At 36.9% G+C, this 22,609-nt stretch overlaps 2 protein-coding genes across 2 annotated transcripts; one reads left to right on the forward strand and one right to left on the reverse strand.

Annotated features, from left to right (window-relative positions):
* Positions 1-645: 645 nt before the first annotated feature.
* LOC144443051 (epithelial sodium channel subunit alpha-like) lies at positions 646-20,149 on the reverse strand. The gene is made up of 11 exons (XM_078132424.1): positions 19,678-20,149; positions 17,313-17,496; positions 16,938-17,041; positions 14,587-14,750; positions 13,707-13,826; positions 11,934-12,060; positions 11,720-11,795; positions 2,977-3,034; positions 2,686-2,768; positions 1,980-2,055; positions 646-873 (listed from the first exon to the last, which is right to left on the reverse strand). Exons 1-11 carry the CDS (start codon positions 20,147-20,149, stop codon positions 646-648), a joined length of 1,692 nt encoding a protein of 563 aa, XP_077988550.1.
* Positions 7,726-10,938, forward strand: LOC144443577 (monocarboxylate transporter 13-like). Its single transcript, XM_078133115.1, has 4 exons — positions 7,726-7,978; positions 8,674-8,817; positions 9,519-10,355; positions 10,778-10,938. The coding sequence occupies exons 1-4, from the start codon at positions 7,726-7,728 to the stop codon at positions 10,936-10,938; spliced, it is 1,395 nt and encodes a 464-aa protein (XP_077989241.1).
* Positions 20,150-22,609: the final 2,460 nt, after the last annotated feature.

Raw genomic sequence — 22,609 nt, forward strand, 5'->3', positions numbered from 1 at the left:
TCGCACCACTTTATCACAACATAAGGAGACTTACAGTGTGAAACGAATTTATATTTGTAACTATAAAAATGCGCATGACAGACAGAACATATGCATGCTCATATTGACGAATTCGTGATTTCTGCATCGTGGTTGAGAAGATATTTATATTCATGAGACATTTTAATGACAGGAACATAACCTAGAACTGTTTGAATCAAAATGGGTAACCAACGATGCAATATGCAAGGTCACTAACGGTCAACTCCAGATTGACTTTTAACCGCACAATAATACTAACAGTAACTGTTCACTAACAACTTATTTTTTTCCGATACTACATGTACCGTTTTCACCTTTATATACTATAGAATCTTTCTACATCCATTCGGGACATTATCATTGCACCATGACTTTACTAGAGTGCGTTTCGTCCTGTTACCCTTGTATGTATTTTTTTAGCCTTTTTAAAAAATCGTAACAGGGTTTAAACAGGAATAAATGTTCCTTGAAAGATGATTTGGTGATCTCTAGCTACACTACACAGTGACTGCTTGCGAAGAAATTAATATGGAGTCACGTGACGTTAATGATTTCATGATCACTATCTACACTGTTCAGTGATTGGTTGAGAGGATAACTTTGGTAAACCGTTTATCGCACAGTTTATGCTTTAGACATCATCATTTTGTGATCATAGAGGGACGGATATTGTATCTGTTCTACGTTGGTTAATGTATGATCTGAAGTTTGGATTCTAGATTTGTTTGTCATCTGTCCACAACACAGTGATATGACGGAAAGAAGAAACTGAATCATTTCAAATACAGTAATAATAGAAACGCCAATCCACAATCCAAGTTGTCCACCCATATCACTCAGTAGGTCTTCAATCTGGAAAAAAAATGATAATTAAATGCAAATTATGACAATTAAAAATTGAAGACAAGAAATAATTTATCAGTCTTCGCATAATGGTATTGTGCACACTGGTTTGATGTATGTTATCTAAACAGCAGTGAAAATACGAACCATCCACTGTGTCGAAAAAGTGTAGGTTGGTAGACTTTTGATAGAATCTAAGACACTCTTTAGTGGTGTGAGACAGAATAGAATTTGGATGTGCTACACAGACGGAATGGAAATATACGACATTTAAGTTTATGGCAGCACATTCTGTCAAGCAAAGACAGAGTACTGTATATTCTTCCGCTGAGGTAACGTGGTGGTGCGTCTTGTACAGGTGAAACAGAGAGGCTTGTATGGTATTACGACGATGGCAAAGCAATGGCTCACACCAACTTACACAGACATACCTAGTGTACTTTAACATATCTAAGTCTCCTTTTATTTGTTTTCATTTTTCGAAAAGAATGTAGTTACCACTTTCGTAAAATGTCATGCCTCCCTTTCAAAAGTCTTGTTTCTTTATTCAACGCTATCATGCACTCTAAGAGTGTAACATACATGTAAACCGTCAAATGGTGACAGAGTTCTACGTGATAATAATGCCAATGATTGATTCTAGTAGTCGCGACATTTCGATTCTCCTTATCGCATATATACCGACTATACACTATAGACTATGCTGTAACAATACTGAAAGAAACCAATCATGAATTTTATAAGCAAAAAGGGTTGACTGTCTAAAGAACGCATCGTCTTTCATTTGCACGGGAAATTACACTATACAACTATCATGACATTGATTCTTGACATATACATGTATGAAACAGTCTTGAACAAAGACACTCATTAATTTTCTCCAAATGGGATGAATACATAACCAATACCTGTAAAATTTCTTTTCAAATTGCAAGAAATATTGAAAACCAACGAGTAACAGGACACCATAATTGATTTATTGTGGTCTAAATGATTAACATGTATGTTTGAAACATCAAACGAGAAATTGATTTTCTTTTCCATTTACCTAAATCTGTGCCATCAATAAATGTCATAATTATAAGATTTGAAATGTGAATGATAAACATACTAACCAAATACGATGGATACTCTTCAATGTATTCATAATTCAACATTTCGAAGTAGACGTCTAATTTCAGCACATTTTCCCTGGACAAATTACAAATTAGAATGTTACATTGGGGAGTGAGTCACTTTGCTTTGGTCCTGTACAATAAAAAACGACGTTGTTGGCGTTTCACTCATGGGATAAAGTGCATTGGATTCGAAAGAATGGTACTCCACTTTAAGGCTTACAGCTAGTTCAGGTTTAAAATCGTTGTCGGCGACATAAAGCAATCGCGCCACATTAGCCTGCTCTAAACTATAACTTTCTAATTAGCCAGCTCGATAATAACAAGATATGGCAAGGAATGGGTCGTTCAATATGGATTGTACATATACAGCCACTGTAGTTTCAATATTTCTGTGATGCAATTAGCCAAAGAAGAAACTTGTTGGCATAGGATCCCGCCTCTGTCAATGTTTATTACGCTCTGCCACAGACAAGGAAAACTGTCATTATAGTGCAGTGGTTCTGCTCGTCATGGATAAGCTCTGAATGCAAGGACGGTTACAAATTACACGGGCCGTGTAGTCTTCGCAAAGATGACCCATTGGAATATCTACTCTGTAATATCACGGTATTTCATTCCATCACTATAGAAAATTTGCATTTTGCGCAATTTTTCAGCATTAAAAAATGTTAAGTGAGCATGCACACGCTACACGACACCTCACCTTGTCCAGTCTTTCGGGGAAGACCCCCTCATTTGTTTCCGCATTTCGCCGTTAGCACTTGACATCTTTCCAAAAAGTGTCGCCTGTGGATGAAATCGATAGTTCATTAATTTATTGCCGTTCATAATTTTTTTTAAAAAATCGATAGAATACGTCTAGGACTCGATATTAATGAACAAATAAGTAAATACATAAATAAACCAAGTGTGCTTGTATGTTTCATACAAAATCGATTACGCTAGAAGTAGTTCAAAACCTAGAATAAGTAATGTCAAAAGAATAAATACTCGCCTGGTAACTATCCGCAGGCCACATTAAAGAGGTCACCGTCGGCAGGTAAAGTTTGTCCCTGTAGAACCAATACAAAGGAATGAAATAAATAATAACTTGTATGATCGAACAAATTCGTTCAAATATGCAGTCGTCACTCCATTATTAAAAAAGCCATCACTCGATTACAACGATTTGAAGAATTATCGACCAGTCTCGAACCTACCATTTCTTTCAAAAGTTTTGGAAAAGGTCGTCGCCGAACAACTGAACTCTTACCTGTCTCACCATTCACTTCTAGAACCCCTGCAATCTGCCTACAGAAAATTCCATAGCACAGAAACCGCACTACTTAAAGTCAATGATGACATCTGTTTATCCCTTGACGCCGGAAAACATGTTCTCCTAGTACTCCTAGACCTATCCGCAGCCTTCGACACTATCGATCATCATATTCTACTATCAAGATTATCAAACCTTGGCATTACAGGTATACCTCTACGTTGGCTGTCATGCTACCTAACAAATAGACACCAAAGCGTTACTATTAATGGCGTCTCTTCAATATCACAAATACTTGAATCCGGTGTACCACAAGGCTCAGTGCTCGGTCCTTTACTTTTCTGCATATACATCTCACCTCTTGGACAGCTAATTCGTCAACATAACTTGAATTTCCACCTTTATGCAGATGACAATCAATTGTATTTATCATTTCTACCATCAGACATCTCACCGTCGATCGCCATCATGGAATCAGCTGTAGATGACATAAAATCCTGGATGACCCGAAATAAATTAAAACTAAACGATGAGAAAACAGAAGTGCTGCTTATTAGATCAAAGTTCAGTCGTCTACCATGCCCAATCAACCAAATCTCGATTGGCTCGAGTAGCATCCAATTAACTGATTCAGCCAGGAATATAGGAGTCATCTTTGATTGCAATCACACCTATAGAAAACATATATCTGCAACTTGCCGCTCAATCTACTTTCACCTTCGCAAAATCAGTCACATTCGTCAATTTCTCAGTCAAAGTTCTTGTCAACAACTAGTTCAAGCTCTACTCTCATCCAAACTCGATTATGGTAATGCTCTTTTGTACGGACTGCCATATGATCATATCAAACCACTACAACACGCACAGAACACAGCTGCCAGGATTATCACACGGACAAAGAAACGGGACCACATAACACCAACACTAAAGAAACTACATTGGTTGCCGGTACAATACAGAATAGAATACAAAATTCTCCTCACCACCTACAAGATATTGCATGGACTTTCACCTTCCTACCTATCAGACATTATCTGTCAGAAACCTAATGTCCGCACACTTCGGTCGTCGGAAAAATGCCTATTACTGGAACCCAAGTACAGACTTGTATCATTTGGGGGTCGAGCTTTCTCATGTGCTGCACCACGTCTTTGGAACAAATTACCACTGGAGCTTCGACAGACACCCACAGTCAATGCCTTCAGGAAACATCTCAAAACACACTTGTTTGCAAAAGTGTTCGATAACTAACTGTAAAGCGCCGCTGAACTCTACTCCGTATTGGATATTGGCGCTCTATAAATGTATTGATTGATTGATTGACGTGTCTTTTGGCTTCTTCACTAAAAGTTTTATTTTTAATAGTGTTAAGTATGTGCGAACTGTATGTGCACATACGTCAAGAACATATACTTCACACGAAAATGAACCCAATCATAAATGATTTTCACATAACCATTGCAATTTTGTATGTGGCTAGACCATAGCATTCCCTGAACTTTCAGAACTGTTCACGTAATTCAAATATTTTTTTCCTCAGGCTACAATATATCACGTGACCACAATTGTTAATCAACTGGAGTGAACTGATTGGCTTTTCAGAACAGGAAGTGAGAAGCTTATACTTGCTGTCAGCAATTTTAGAAAGAGTGATATTAACTGGTTAATTGGTCCAAATTATCAAATGTGTTATTTGTGCTCCAATATATACGGTAACACTATGCCCCTTCAATGTTGCATAAAGTCCGAGGGACCCTAACCGATTTGAATAGGGTGTAGAACTTTAGAAGCAATATCAGCGATGAATTACAAAATAATTCTAAGTTATACAATACAACGAGTCAAAGTAAAGTGTGACCCTCCCCCAATCCTATTTTTTAAAATAAGTATGTCCCCCTCAGAACCGATTTGTAAAAAGTGACACCCGTTTATTACACTGAAGGTTCCCGAAGAAATGTTAAATTTATTCACATGCCAGACTAACGCCCCTTTGTTATTGTTGAACAAAGTAGGGTTGTGATTGATGAGAGGGTTTAGCAGCAGTAAAAGTGTATTTATCTACCAAACAATCTATACTCCACTGTGATCATGAAAGTGTCACAAGTAAAATAACCAAACACCAATAAAATCACTACTACGTTCACTAACTGTACAATACAAAATATAGCAAACATGTGATATGCCTGTAAAATCGTACTTTTCATCAGCCGAATCACTAAGGGGGCCTCCAGTATTCACAGGGGGGGCGGAGGAATCAGGGTGGGGGGGGGGTCACATTTTACAAACCGTAGTTTGTGACCAAATTGAATATTCAATTATTGTCAATTTGTTTTGTGTGTTTTGAGATGTAAATGTGAGATGAGCACTCAACATTTATTTTTACGAGTACTTTACATGCAAAAATACAAAAATTAATACAAAAATTAATATATATATATTGTAAGAAAATTGTTTAATAAAACGATGCATTTTGTTGAGTGTACCCATCTCACCTTATCACTCACACTGTACGTGAATGTTGTTGTTAAAATATGATGGTGATGGTAGCAGTGATGATGATGATGATGATGATGATGACGATGATGATGATGATGATGATGATGATTTAGTTTTCAATGTCATAGAGAACACGGACAGCGATACATGTACTGACTCAAGTAGTATCAGTGAGTCAGATTAGAGTGACACTGATAATGGCAATACTGAAGGTGAACGTGATGATGATGATGACAATGATATCAGGGAACTTTTACAAGTGACCAGATCAGGCAGAGTATGCACAACATGCAAAGCACGTTTTAGATACTAACTAGATTGTGTATGATTATAAGAGAAAGGTAACTAGCCAGTCTTTTACTGTTCGTCACTTTTGCTTTTTAATACAGAGTCAAAATTATTTAATTTGTATGTATACATATAATGTGAATATTGATTAACGTTCAGTATATGCAATTGTCCGTGGGGAGGGTCATGTTTTACAAAATGGGACAAAGGGGAGGGTCACTTTTTACGAATGGAGAATGGGGAGGGTCATGTTTTTCTTAACAGACCATGTGTGATTTCCTCCGGCCCTCCCCCCTTGTAAATACTGAAGGCTCCCTAAGTCGGCCTTTCTTCTCCAAGACCAGTATCTTGTCAGAAGCAACAGTCGACAGACGACGCGTACGGTTGCCTTTCTGTAGACTATTAGAGTGGCATTGATCCGGTTCTTCTGAAATACTCAAATGACTTCTGTTGTTTAGATTTCAAAATCCGTTCTTCAAGAGATTTCGAAAAGGACCGTACACAAGCGGAGTTGCTAAAATACAAACTCCACGATCACATCTGTTGTAACTCAGACCATTTACGAATCTCAAGGTTGTAAGTATTCCTTGCAGACTTGAATGCCGTGTATATGTTTTGTTGTATTGTCATGTGTGTTGGCGATTTTTCGCCCAAAACTCAACATATAATCTAGACTATAGCAGAGTTACGGTGGTAACATCGTCCGAGAAATCGTTGCGTTCAGAGTGTCATTATTCACAGAAAGTTTATTGTTAGGACCAGACCGACTATTACGTAACATTATATAAGCTATGTAGACAAACTGATAAAAGAGTCGCGTGAACCACAGATAGCATGATAAGTACATGTATGTGCATGAACCTACATCAGAGGGGCCCGATGTTGTTTTTGTATCAATGTTTGTCAGTTTGATAGTGATAGGAAGTGGACTTTTTTTCGTTCTCATCACAGGCGTTTCTATATAACTCCTGCAATGGTAGTATGTGTAGAAATATTGTTTTCTAATACAGAGTCAAAATCAATATACATATAATGGGAATATTGATTAGCGTTCAATATATGCAAATGTCATGGGGAGGGTCATGTTTTACAAGTGGAACAAAGGGGAGGGTCAGAATTTACGAATGGAGAATGGGGGGGGGGGTCATGTTTTTCTTAACAGACATGTGTGATTTCCTCTGGCCCTCCCCTCTTGTAAATATTAACTCTTTCATGAGTAACATGTAACATGTCAAGATAGGAAATCATGCGAAGATGCAATCTATGTAAACGTGAAATATTACAATGAATTCAATCGTATAGTAACAGCGCCATCGTTTGTGTTTTACGTGGAAAGATTTCTTCTGTACATTGACATTTCAACCCATATCCACATTAAATCAGGTCGGCGTTTGTCAACCCTACAAGAAAATACGGCGGCTGCAGACACAGGGGCGTGTAATATTGCATAGATTTTTGTTTTCCAGGTCTACAGACTAAATATAACAACCTTTTGAATATATATTCCTACCTGTATAGGGAAAGAGAAAGTATACGTAGTACTATAGATCGATACATTTGTAGCAGCAAGATTCGTATGATATTTTCCTAAGAAAACGGAAATCTAAGCAATAATACACGCCCCTGTGGCTGCAGACGGTGGGAAAACGGAGCGAACTATAAAGTTGGTTTGCCATGAATGACATACCGTATAGGATCTAGACTATGAATAACCAACAGCGAAGGGGCAAAATAACGAACAAGACCCTGGATAGCCAAGATCTACAACTACATGTAGAACTTGATGGATATTATGGGTGGTTAGTCGTTCTTGCTTCGCATATCTGTATGCTGTTCGTCCTCGGAGTATTTCAAGCCATCGGTCCATTGTTTATAGCGCTTGTGATCTCATTTAATGAGACATCTACTCGTATATCTTGGATTCTGTCTTTCCTTGTATTCTTAGCAAATAGTCTAGGTAAGTATATTATTGTGTAATTGTAGTTCTCATAAAATACAAACATTCTTTCTAGTTCATAAGATTTACAATTCATAATTACATATGATGTGTATTCATTTCAAATCAATGTAATATTGTATAGAACTCTGGGACATCGCCTTTATGGCCTCATTCACATTGCATGTATTACAACATACAGGAGATGTTTTGATCGAGGTACCCCAAATGAGGTACTTGAATGATTAAACAGACAGACAGACAGACAGACAGACAGACAGATAAGGCAGGCAGGCAGACGATGCAGACAATGTGGGCAGACAAAGCAAACGAGGTAGGCAAGCAAGGCAGGCAGGCAGCCAAGCAAGCAAATAAATAAATAAATAAATAAATAAATAATAAATAAATAAATAGATAAATAAATAAATGAATGAATGAATAAATAAATAAATAAATAAATAAATAAATAAATAAATAAATAAATAAATAAATAAATAAATAAATAAATAAATAAATACGAACAAACACGCACATACATATACAGATAGACCGACAGACAGACAGACAGACAAACAGACAGACAGACAGACAGACAGACAGACAGACAGACAGACAGACAGACAGACAGACAGACAGACAGACAGGGCCCAAACATCAACATCCCTTTGGGAACTAAATATGTACGTATATATTTTCATCGTCTGCTTTCCTTTCAGGATGTATCAGTTCTTGGATCGTCGACAAAATAGGCTATCGAATGACAGTAATGGTTGGCAGTATTTTGTCATCCATTGGTCTTTTCTTGAGTGCGTTCGCTCCAAACATAGAGTTTTTGTACTTCAGTACAGGGATTCTTGTGGGTAAGAAACAATTATTATATATTATTCCCCTACTCGCCATTATTCCGGGCCAGGAGAATGCGAATGTCTAAGAGGGCCTTGTTTAATATCGCGAGACAAAGATGAACACCGGTACAAGCATAATTTTATGACAAATCGGGGAAAGTAATGGCGATTTTGAACGTTTTGACACGCAATCAAACTTCGAGCATCGTTGAAGCAATGTCATAGACGCGAGTTTTTGTGACGTAGCAACCCGGTAGTTGCTCAAACGTGTTCATCTTGACCATGACCACGACCTGGTATAGCAAATACATATGAAGAACTCAAGTGTATTTATAGTTTATAAACAAGGTGACTGCGTTCCGGTAAATGAGCTGTATAACGCCCCCAACGGCCGAAGTATAATTATTCATGGGTCTGCCTTATAAGTGTGTACATTATTAGTCATGGGTTTCTTTTTAAAAAAAATGAAAGTCGTGCTTAGAAATTTGTAAATGTCTGGAACCTTGGTGAGACACTCCTGATTAATATTTATCTAAGTACCCCACCCCCCCCCACCCCTCGGCATTATTGTATTTGTATTTAGGCAAGTCAGCACACGCCCTTTATATAAAAGGAGTACAGAAACTGAAAAGCAGGAATTACAGCAGTACATATACTTGACAGGTGATCATTTTTTATAATATTTTATAATATGCTCTGTTTTAATGAAAACATAGGTGCTGGCTATGGTATCATAATGCCTCCTGCGCTTGGTATTATGTTCTTATACATCAAGAAGAGATGTGCCCTGGCAAATGCTATAGCTGTTTCTGGAGGTGGAGTAGCAACTATAATTTTTCCCCCCTTGATACAATCCTTGATCGATAATTATGGTTGGAGAGGTGCCTTTGTTTTGTTTTCAGCAATCAATGCTCATATGTGTGTTTCGGCTGCCCTCTTCCGTATTCCTAAAACGTTTGATGAGGTACAGTCCACAAATACATCGGCTACTGGGTCGAACAACAACATGGAAAGTGAAGAATGCACTTGCCAAGTTAAACTGAACGACATTACCTGCCAAGGTAAACTGAACGACATTATAAACTACAAGCTGTTCGTCACATACCCATCTTTGCTAGTACATACCATAGCAACATTCCTTGCTTTTGGAATCGGTTACTTCGGTGCCCCAGCGCACTTGGCAGCTCGAGCCGAGACTGAAAATCTTGGTACATCGCAAGACATCGTGTTTATTATATCCATGTACGGTATAGGAGGTACCTTTGGAAGACTCGTAATACCTCTTTTGTTATCACGTTGTGGAGTGAGAAGCACAAGGGCTTACGGGTTATGTTTCGTTCTTACTGGTATAGCAGACCTACTGAGTGTTTTTGCAAACACATACATCTCGTACATGGCCTTCGCAATTTGCTTTGGAGTACTAAGTGGAACATTTTTATCTCTAATGTCCCAAGCTATAAAAGATATCGTTGGAAGTGAATATTTTACAGCGGGGATCGGATTGGTGTTTGCTATCGCAGGACTGGGAGGCATAATCGGCCCTACCTGTGCAGGTAAGCTTAAATCACTTCATTTCATGTCAGAATCTCTCTAAGCAATCTTATCAGTTCGTCCAATATTTGCGTGATTAATGATATTTAGGGTCATGGGTATTTGGATAATATTATAATATGTATTTTCTATAGATGTGATGGATGGCGCCTGCATCTAAAGTGACTAATTTGCACGATCAATCATATTAAGAATTAATGATATACAGTAACTTATCGATGATTTTCATCAAACTTAATCGATATATTTACAATAGGATGGTGTATTTTTCCTTTCAATATTACATGTATAGTTTTGCATATTTGAGTGCCAATTTGCATAATTGATGATATCTACATATAAGTGATTTATCACCAAAGGTTACTTAGAATTTCATCTTTTTCGGTTCAAAGTGAACTCACTTTATCTCTCCTTTGTTTCACAGGTCATATTTATGACGTCACAAAAGATTACAATAACTCTTTTTATTTCTATGGATGTTTTTCGGTAATTGGTGGTATTTTCATGCTAGCAGTGGAACCACTCACCACAAGGAGGTTAAGGAAGTCTGCAACATATAACAAAAAGTCTGACGAGATAAATTAAAAAGTTACGACACCTGCCTGTTCTAATAACATTGAATCACGTGACAGCGAGTCCTTTGACCTGTTACTGTTAAAGAACTAAAATATGGTATATCCAAAATCATAAATTCACAATCCAAGGAAAGAATTCCCCAACATCTTCTCCATTTGATATATTTCTCGTTTTGCTGTCACGGTTTCTCGATTACTATTCATATTCAGAGTAGGAACTATCTTCTTTCGAAAAATGACAAGGATGACAGCGTTGTAAATGTAGGATCCGTGTTAAGAAAACGTCAAGACTAGACTACTAGCTTATGTTACAATGATCATGTATATTACAAGATAACAACCGGGATGGGTAGGCAAGTGAATGAACATACCAAAAATGTTTGCACATATGCCTAGTAACAAGACTCCGCCCATATCAACAGTAAAATGGTAATGTATATTGCAAGAATAACATGAATGGTTTGGTAAGTAAGTGGATGAACTTTCAAAAAAAGACATAATTGACCAAGCAGCGAAGATACTGCTCATAACAACCGTACAATTATGGTGTAGATAAACATACATTTTAACCCATTTTACTCCATTCGACTGTATATATCCGCGAGTAATAAAATAACACAAACTATACAGTTGTGCTACAACGTCATTGATGTGTCCCTTTTAATTTGTACTTTACATGTGTTAGTATGGCCGCTTTTAACTCATTCCTTTTTTTCTTTCTTTTTTCCACACTTTTACTTTGTTACGCCGTTTTAGTCTGATCTGATCCTAATTTAAGGTTTATTACATACCTGCATGACCTAGGGCAGTTGCAAGATAGTTCATCTTCATCGTACAGGCTTTCAACTTTATCAACGCACTCTTTTTCTGAAATGAAAGTGTAAAAGTGGTGGATCGAGGCAGGAGTGATAACATGAGTGATGTGGTGGTGTGGTGGTGGTGGTGGTGGTGGTGGTGGTCTAAGAGTGACGCCATTCATGTAAATACATATAATAAACGAGTTACCTTCTTGGTCGTTTACAATATCACAGGGGTAGTAAGAGCCTTCATGCTCCTCTGGTATTGGGTACTGGGAATCGAAGCAGTCACATCTGTCAATAACGTTATGTTGATAGCAACTTCTTTCACAAACCTGCAACGTACGATACCATATATATATATATATATATATATATATATATATATATATATATATATATATATATATATATATATATATATATATATATATATATATATATATATATATATATATATATATATATATATATATATATATATAGGAAGTCAGTGGTAAGATTTGTCCGTAGTACAGTGCTCGATACGTCTGCACGCAGAGCGGAGTATATGTTGAGGGTAGAAGAAAATCAAGTCGGGTTTTTCGTCTCTACAAGCCTGTTTCGTGAGTAAATCACTCGTCAGGAGATGTTGATGTACAACATCTCCTGACGAGTGATTTACTCACGAAACAGGCTTGTAGAGACGAAAAACCCGACTTGATTTTCTTCTACCCTCAACATATATATATATATATATATATATATATATATATATATATATATATATATATATATATATATATATATATATATATATATATATATATATATATATATATTCACATTATTGACGCACATAAATGGGCAACTAATACAAGAGAGTCCAACACTTATAAATTTTAGTCCCTTGGAATGAAGAGCTATTTATCAAATATTGACAGACCGCATCTGCGAAATGTACTTTGTAAATTCAGTATTTCTGCTCATAACTTGCACATAGAAACAGACAGGATATGTAACGCACGGAGAGAGAGAGAGACAATATTAGATACATTAACATTGTAAAACAGTACTTGAAGACGAATACCACTTCTTACTTTGTTGTCCCCTGTACGCAGACATAAGACAGAAATACATTTCAGCATTTTATAGACAACCACACTATGACAAATTTGTAACACTCATGAAGCCCAATAACATATCCACACAAAGAAATCTCACCATGTACCTTTATTTAGCATTTCGATTTTGTGACAGAAACCAATAATTTATTTTTATGTATTTAATTATTTTCACTTCGTTATCTTATTTATCGTGTATTATGTGTAATCTGTGTACTTTTTTATTTATTCAGATACCTAGACATTTTCTATGACTACTTTCTCGTGTCTGCTATAACAATTTGCAACTGTTTGTACGTAAGGCCAGTGGCCATAATACTGAATAAAGGATTGATATATAACCTTCTATTTTATTTGACCCCTTTCTTATGTTATTTAGTAGCTGCGAAACTTCAAAACCCATCCCTGTATTATAGACCCGGATGCTTGTACTTTGGGCCAGTAGCATTTGGAACTGGTAAGGTCAAAGTTATCTTACCCATGGGGCCATCCAAATGGATCGACGGACAAATCATAGATGAGATGTGTGACAGTGAACAAACCGCGACAATTGTGGACGAGATTTGATAAAGAAAACAGCCCGGTAAATTGTAGATGAGATTAGGCAAAGTGGACGGACCTTACTAGGGTCGACATACAACATATAAGATTCGACACTGTAAACTAGACCAATAAGATGTGAATTAGAGTCGACAAAATTGACAGGCCTATCGATACAGTGACACATGCCGATTTCAACCAAACCTGGCACAAATATCAGATACTGTAGATCAATAAGTACATCGGTTTATTTTGTGACCTTCACATTAGTTAAACTGAATGGCCACTATTTTATTTTAAGTGGAAATGCTGGAGAATATATGTTGAAGAAGACTCACCTGGACGCTATAGCCGACATTATACTTCGACATAAATATGTTCTTATCAATTTCTTCTTGTGAGAGGCTGTCCGTGTCTTGACAGTCACCATAAGGAGGTCCTTGACGCAATATCTCCATCTAGTGAGAGGAATTAACTCAATGAGCGACACTGCCTTGCCCAGTCAACTCCAAAAGATGTATAAATATTCTACCCACCCTCCCTTAGACTAGAGTCCAGTCATTGACTAGCGAATCTGTTATCTCCGCATAAGGTGGCGGATAGTACGTGTGTAGAGGGGACATTTATATATTGCTTGTTTGTGGAATAAGAAAGACCATCATTGTCCAATTGTAACTGTGTGTAAATCTGAATGCAGAAAGTTCACTAAGCAGACAAAGCGTGTGTGCAATATATATATATATATATATGGAGATCAGAGAACATGTATGACAATTCATATTATAGGCCACTACACGAAATTTGGAATTGAATTTTTGTCGAATTTACATCAGGGATGTCATATATTGTGAAAACGAATCAAAAGATGTGGCAATGTGTTCCAGGTTATGGCTCACTGAGTGATACCATTACTAATAGGGAGTTTTGTCTTTAGTGATATGCATAGAGGGATGTGTGCGATATTATATGGTGAGGTGTGGTTTGTGCGACTAATATATGCGATAGAAGTGCAATAGTATGGCGTAATTAGTACAAAGTCATGTACATGTATTCGGAATGGGGATAATGGATGTATTTAGTCTGATTTTGGTTGTCATTTTGTGTGATTCCGATGACTAAAGTGAGACAAAATGTTGGCAGTTGATAACTTGACACAACATATAGTGATTGGTTAGATCTGCTCTGACTAGTATAGTTGTCTGGAGTTAAAGAAAGTACCTGCCGGACGCCTACTGAAAACGCATGTCCTGGAGCAACGGAAAATCCGTCATCTTCAGGGAATGGCATTCTATCTTGATGATGAATCAGAACACGCACACCAGCTGACTCTGTTGTACCAACCATGTATTCGCTTTGTTCAATATAGAGCTCTAAGCTCAATCCTGTATTTGAGTTAAATGAAGGAACAAGTTTAGCCAGATTCATCATTGCAAGACATATTGAAATGTAAATATTACCAGTTTTAATACTCGAATGCATTCAACATTCTGCCTGCACTGCTTAATTATCTTTCAATGGTCCGATCATATATACTTATCTACCGAAGTATACTTGTTCAATTTAAAATTTCTCAGCTAAAGCGGGAAAAATAATTGTGTGTTTTCGATAACATGGCCTCAGAGATGGGGTAGGGAGGTTTTTTTAATTGTTATTTTTTTTTTTGAAAAAAATTCACTTCTTTCACTGCGATAATTTGATGAAATATTTACAGACATCACTGGGGAAAGAAAACAGACGTGCATGAAAGTCAAGAAGACAAAGAATTTCTTATGTTTTTGTTTTTAGGTTAAAACTGTTTGGGCTAGCTGGTTTAAAATAGGATCGGTAGAGTTATCGGAAACACACAATTTTTTTTATTTTGCTTAACCGATACAATGCAATTATTTTGGTTATCAGCCCCATTTGCGTCTAGTTGACTCTGTACTGGTAAAAAGTAAAAATGTTTTCACTATTTATCCACACTGATCAAATAGTTCATTTTATCGATTATACGTGTAGTAGGTTTGCGCAAAATGTGGAATTGTGTTAGTTTGAAATTATACAGGCAGATTCAAAAGTGAGAGCAATACTTGATTTTTACACGAGCCTTTAAATTTCATTTGCTTTCCAACTATTTAAATTCAGTCTAGAGTTAGTAAACTTTTTCACTGAAGATTAGTATTGTTTCGGTTATCGAACACCCACAGGTTGTGAATCAATAAACTCATTATAACGTCTGATAGTATCGACTTGTTGGATGGAACTTGGGCATACATTCGATGTCATCAGAACAAAAGAAAGATTATAATTGCTTTCCTGTTATCACAAGACTGTTAAGTAACATTCCGCAGAAACAGGAAAAATCAATCATCTATATCACAAACAGTATTTATATAGTATCAACACAATGGCAAGAGTCAACTTACATGTATATATTGAATCATTTTAATACTTGAATTTCAATTTTGCAAAAAAATATAATCCTGTATATTGATGAAGGGGGTACTGCATTCGTTGAATCGCATGACGTCACATCACTCCAATGCTCTCGGCACTATGTTTTGTCAAAGTTCGTCAAAAGTGTTGTTTGTGAACTTGTTTTAAGGGCAATGACAACCGTAATGATTTCTTTAGAATAATTAAAGTAAAACTTCACAGACAAAAACATTCAAGTCATCTAACATACAGTTTTACTTGTCGATAAGTCGCCGATTTTACCAAGTGGCGATAAAACTGTTCACGCAAGTTCATTTCGTAATCCGTATCAACAGTTTGTCGGGTTTACACATGCGCACGTTGGGGTCCCACGCCACGAAAATCTAGCAAGCAGCTACGGACATGCAACGATTGAATTCTGCATCGTTGCTATCCAACTGAGATATGGAAACGTAGGATTGTATCATACCGGGTGACAAGCTAAGAGACTAAGTCCAGGTTCATCTGGGTTTTTTTATTGTACTTCTTATTTTGGAATTATATTAATTGTGTATTGCCAGTTATCATATTAGACATGCTAGGACTTGCCACTATCTTCAAGGTCTTTCTATAAAGGAAATTACCTGAACTGTATATGAAATTTTAATATTTGAATCAGGTCACTGAGCGACCAATCTAAATGTTTTTATATGACAATGGGTAATACAACCCTTGCAAAAGTTGTCTAGATATATGATGCTGACCAGAACATAATTTTTGTCACTAGTGGAAAATTAAAGCGGCTTTAAAGGTGACGAGGTCTTCTCCTTATCACATTATCAAACTGACATGTATTAATACAAAAACAATAGCTAATGCATGTTGGAGCGATGTGTTTTTATCAGCTTGTGTTTCTGAAAAGTTAGTCATATGGTAAACGACATTAATATGACTAACTTTTACTGACATAAACAAAACTGATAAGTGCATGGCGTGAATCTACACCAGAGGCACCCACTGTTGTTTTGTATCAATGTATGTCAGTTTAATATTATGATAATTAAGGAGAAGACGTTTGGGCATCTACAAAGCCTGTCCACCACTGATAAAACAACTTTTTAATAAGAGGAATCTCTAGACAACCGCTGCAAGGGTTGTACATATATCATTCTTACCGTACATAGGTCCTGGTTTGTTTGTTGTCAATGGCGCTTCATACCTCCCCGAATTAAATGTATAACAATTGCCGTATTTATGGTTGTAGTACTGAGTAAAGTTACTGGAACGAGAAAATGTAAGACATACCTCATCGACTTTTGAGTCATTTCAATTTACACTTCAACATACGGCAAACCACCCTTTTAACACATATATCATCATTAAATGCTCCAATGATTAACTTAGACCCAATTATATGATTTGAAACTGAATGACTAAACATGAAAACCAGACAGACTGAGACAGACAGACAGACAGACAGACAGACAGACAGACAGACAGACTGACTGACTGACTGACTGACTGATAGATAGTCTCAAAAAATGTCTTACTCCGGTGAACATGGATATCCTCTCCATGCACAGTCTAATAACATGGTGGATAGCTGGTGCCCCATGTCCCGTTTTACATCTTCGCTTTGATTGCCCATCAACACTGTCAGGCTATTGGCTTTCGAGAAAGACTCGGATGGCTGTCGGTAGAAGTCGTTATTCAATCGTTCACCCCAAGATTGAACTGGCTGCAATAAACGAATACAGCAATGTTTCAAGCGACGTTTGTCCAATTACAATGAAAGATTCGTCGTTGTTGGCGCTCATATTGTTAATCACTCATAAACGCTTGCCCAAATCGACAAATCTAGTCTTTAGCATGTTTAAACTGATTTGTATTGTCCCATGTGATAGACTGCATTGTCCCATATAATTATGATTATTGCTCATATTTAGTTCTCCAGTCAGTTATTTAATTGTTACAGCTAAAGTGATGTTGGTTTGGTGTTTCATGGGAACGTTCTTGATACAAAGATAGACATATTTCAATTCTAGACTAACAATAACAAAGACATAATAAATACAGCAGAACCCTTTGCCCAATCACATTGAACAGTGATAAGCATTGCTATTCTTTTACAGTGTTGTAAAAAACAGCCTTCTAATGAAAACATTGCACATGGACTTGATGTTCTTAATGGCTTCAATTGTATATTTTCCAACTGATAATCAACATATCAACTTGACTACTTCTACATCCACATTGTGCACCCTGTACATGTAGTTGTCTGAGTGTGTGTAAAAATATCATATATGAGTGAAACACCAAACCAAAACCATTTTAGCTGTAATTAAACTTCAAACAGATTAGCGTACATTTTATAGCTTGTTGTACTTAGTCTGGTAGGCAGTGTTTTATCACTCATGCTTATAGCTGTAGTCGTTGCGTCATTCATTGTGTGTTGACCTGTCTTTATTGTTTACGTAGAATTGATCGACAATTGTCAGATAACTTTTGCAACATAAGTTAAATGTTACAAATGAAAATACAAATAAAAACTACCGAGTTCAAAGCAATATATAGTGCTAGGTCTGATTATGATGTAATGCTAAACATGTTTACATCTCCAACTTACAGGAAAGGATTTTACGCATAGTTGACTGCAAAACACTCAAACAAGTTTGTGTGCTGAATAGCACTGTGCGCTATGGAATGCCTGGTCAATTAGTACACGAAGTTCGCAATTCATCGAGGAAGGTTGAAATGCATGCCTGTTCAATAATTTAGTAGTTCGATGTGTTTACCCCAACTCAAACAATAGGGTTTGTTGGTACTGCGCTAATTACTTCGTGAATGGTTTCTGGATGCGACAATTAACTTTAAGTCGGTTGTTCAACTATGCCATCCAAATTGATGTGGTAATGCTACAAAGTAATGCGTTACATAGTAGGTCAAGATTGATGCGATAATATAATGCTACAAAGTTGCTGTAATCATAGACCCCCCACCAACTGTGGAGAGTCTATGCTGTAATGAGTTACATAGTAGGTCAACATTGGTGTTCTAATGCTACAAAGTTACTGTAATGCGTTTACTTAGGTAAACATTGATATTGTAATGCTACAAAGTTGCTGTAATGCGTTACATAGTAGGTTAAAATCGGTGTTCTAATGCTACAAAGTTACTGTAATGCGTTACATAGTAGGTCAACATTGATGTTATAATGCTACAAAGTTACTGTAATGCGTTACATAGTAGGTCAACATTGATGTTATAATGCTACAAAGTTACTGTAATGCGTTACATAGTAGGTCAACATTGATGTTATAATGCTACAAAGTTACTGTAATGCGTTACATAGTAGGTCAACATTGATGTTATAATGCTACAAAGTTACTGTAATGCGTTACATAGTAGGTCAACATTGATGTTATAATGCTACAAAGTTACTGTAATGCGTTACATAGTAGGTCAACATTGATGTTATAATGCTACAAAGTTACTGTAATGCGTTACATAGTAGGTCAACATTGATGTTATAATGCTACAAAGTTGCTGTAATGCGTTACATAGTAGGTCAACATTGATGTTATAATGCTACAAAGTTACTGTAATGCGTTACATAGTAGGTCAAAATCAAAACTACATTGTAATAGATAAATTGAAATACCTCTTCTGTGGTAGTGTCGTTTACAGTTGATGTATTATAACTTGTTACGTTGCTAATGGAAACTGTTGTTTGATCCAATGTTGTAAGTACAGTTGTTTGTGCTAGGGTTGTAGCGAGGGTTGTTTGTGCAGGGGGAGGACCACCTCCACCTCCACCACCACCACCACCACCACCACCACCGCCACCACCACCACCACCACCACCACCTCCTCCTCCTCCTCCTCCTCCTCCTCCTCCTCCTCCTCCGCCACCACCGCCTCCTATCCCTCCGCCACCTCCGATGCCGTTTCCAGCGCCACCACCACCACCACCACCACCACCAGGCGGTTCTCTATGCCCCCCTCCCAGACCTGGTGGAACAAATGATGGGTCAAACATCGAGCGTAATCCTGTATCAGAAGCGGTTTGTAACTGTATCATTCGTATAGGATTGACATTACAAACAGTTACAGCAGGAAACAACATCGTTGGCTCGAACTGGACAGTTAGGCTGACACCAACTGGGTACGAAAAATACACCTGAAATAGTGTCACAACCTGCCATACTACCATAGTCACCGCCAACAAGAAGAGTATACACCATGATAATTTAGCCGGTATACTTGTAGCGCGATGAATGTTTGGTAGACCGTGTGCAGACGAATTTTCAAGCAAATCTTTCACCGCCTCGTTTACGGAAGGCGAGTCTTTTACTGGCTTTTCTCCCCAAACAGACGTAGTTGACATTCTGACTGTGACAATAATGAAAAGTGAGGGAAACAGTGGATGGAAATGTGCAGACTACATACTGGTCTGAGGTGTGATCGACAACGCGAGGGAAATCCGAATGAAACTCCTCGGCCAGAACCACCGACAGTGGAAACGCGTTCAGAGTATTTTCCGGTAGATTTATTTTCATGAATGTAGGTACTCACTGTAATATGTAAAGTGGGTATTGATTTATCGATTGTCGGAACTTTCGATTTTCTGCAAAGGAGATGACATGCAACACAAGGGAGTTGTAGCGTCATTTGTTATTGTTGAACAAAATAGGACAGTGATTGAAGATAGGGTTTTATTTATTAGCAGCAGTAAAAGTCTATTTATCTACCAAAACAATCTATACTCCACTGTGATCATGAAAGTGTCACAAGTCACTGAGAATAACCAAACACCAATAAAATCACTACTACGTACACTAACTGTACAATACAAAATATAGCAAACATGTTATATGCCTGTAAAATCGTACTTTTCATCAGCCGAATCACTAAGGGAGCCTCCAGTATTTACAGGAGGGGGGCGAAGGAATCGGGAGTGGGTCCTATTTTATAAACCTGTTTAGGGGAGGGTCATATTTTGCATTACAATATTTGGGGGAGGGTCACATTTTACAATCCGTAGTTTTGTGACCAAATCGAATATTTAATTATTGTCAATTTGTTTTGTGTGTTTTGAGATGTAAAAGTGAGATGAGCACTCAACATTTATTTTTACGAGTACTTTACATCAAAATCACAAAAATCAAAATACATATATTGTAAAAATAATTGTTTAATAAAACTATGCATTTTGTTGAGTGTACTGTTTTACTGTTTGTCACTTTATATGTAGAAATATTGCTTTTTAATAGAGTCAAACTTATTTAATTTGTTTGTATACATATAATGGGAATATTGATTAACGTTCAGTATATGCAATTGTAATGGGGAGGGTCATGTTTTACAAAATGGGACAAAGGGGAGGGTCACTTTTTACGAATGGAGAATGGGGGGAGGGTCATGTTTTTCTTAATAGACCATGTGTGATTTCCTCCGGCCCTCCCCTCTTGTGAATATTAACTCTTTTATGAGTAACATGTAACATGTCAAAATAGGAAATCATGCGAAAATGCAATCTATGTTGAGATATTGTTACAGAAAATATGTAATGTGGTCTTTAACTTCACATTGTGTAGTGTACACCTGGCTTTTACAAACGTTTCGTCTTTCAGCCAAAGAGCTTTCTCAAATACAAAATCTCCCTTCTATCCTGTAATTCACAAGTTTGTCGCCAAGTCATTGATCGATAAAAATTCTTGACTTATCACAGCAAAGGAATGGACACCAAGTTGTCCGGCATTGTTTGAATTGTTTGAGCGGGTGTTTGGGGAGGAAGGTGGGGGAGGAATAAAACGGTTACCTTAGTTTGAAGTAAAACTATATATAATTTCCGATCGTGCATGACATTCTTTTTTGAAATCTCTATCGATAGTAAAGTTTAGTAGGTTGTAAAACTGTAGAAATTAGTATGATCCTATCGGATATACGAATTATAAATTAGGGAATAATTCTCAGTATTTCCAAGAACATGTGGAAGTACGCCCTTCCTTTGGTACTTGCATCACCGCCGAAAACCAAACACACAACGCCACAAATAAGACTGATAGTATGACCTAGTAGTTATTCCAACTGTATTGTAAGGATTTTTTCTATGGCAGGGTTGGGGTCGGGTGGGGATGGATGTTCTCACATCCATCTTTATCGTTGTGTGGAATAAAACTTATTTCAATCGAAACTGAAACATTCATATTTAATGGCAAATCAAAAACTGATAATACAGGCATGATACAATTTGCATGACTACAACTTAAAGTTACCATAATTTCAATTTTGGGAAGAACAATAAAATACACAAATAAAAAAATATGTCAGATAAATAGAAAACTTTTTATTCATATTTACAGCGAGAAATTGAACATTGAAATTTATATTCTTGAAGGATAACGCACAAGGTGATGATTTCACCCAGTTTAAGGTGGCAATCTATTACATAATATATTATATGTAGGATGGAATAAAAATATAGTAAACCTCGTAAAAAACAGGGAAATGATAAATAATGCAAATAAATGTTGTATTCTTGTGACGTGCCATGTTTACGGCTTACGACAGTCCATGTTATATGCACTGTTTTGGCTCAATGGCAATACTCATCCTCGTTGACAAACAACACTAAACTTAGCATCAGAATTTATTAGATTGTTTCTTCCACTTTGGACGGATGCAGTTACACCAACAATATTCTTTCGTAACGGACAGAGTTATTTACTATGCGTTTAGATTGTTACGTAGTAACCACCTGCAAAGTTCACCTGCAAAGTTCAGTTCGCTTAAATGCGATTTTTCTTAGTATAAGAGAATTGGAACCTAAAACCATTTTAAATGA

Source organism: Glandiceps talaboti, chromosome 12 (genome assembly GCF_964340395.1).
Source record: "Glandiceps talaboti chromosome 12, keGlaTala1.1, whole genome shotgun sequence".
In the NCBI taxonomy this organism is placed as follows: Eukaryota; Metazoa; Hemichordata; class Enteropneusta; family Spengelidae; genus Glandiceps; species Glandiceps talaboti.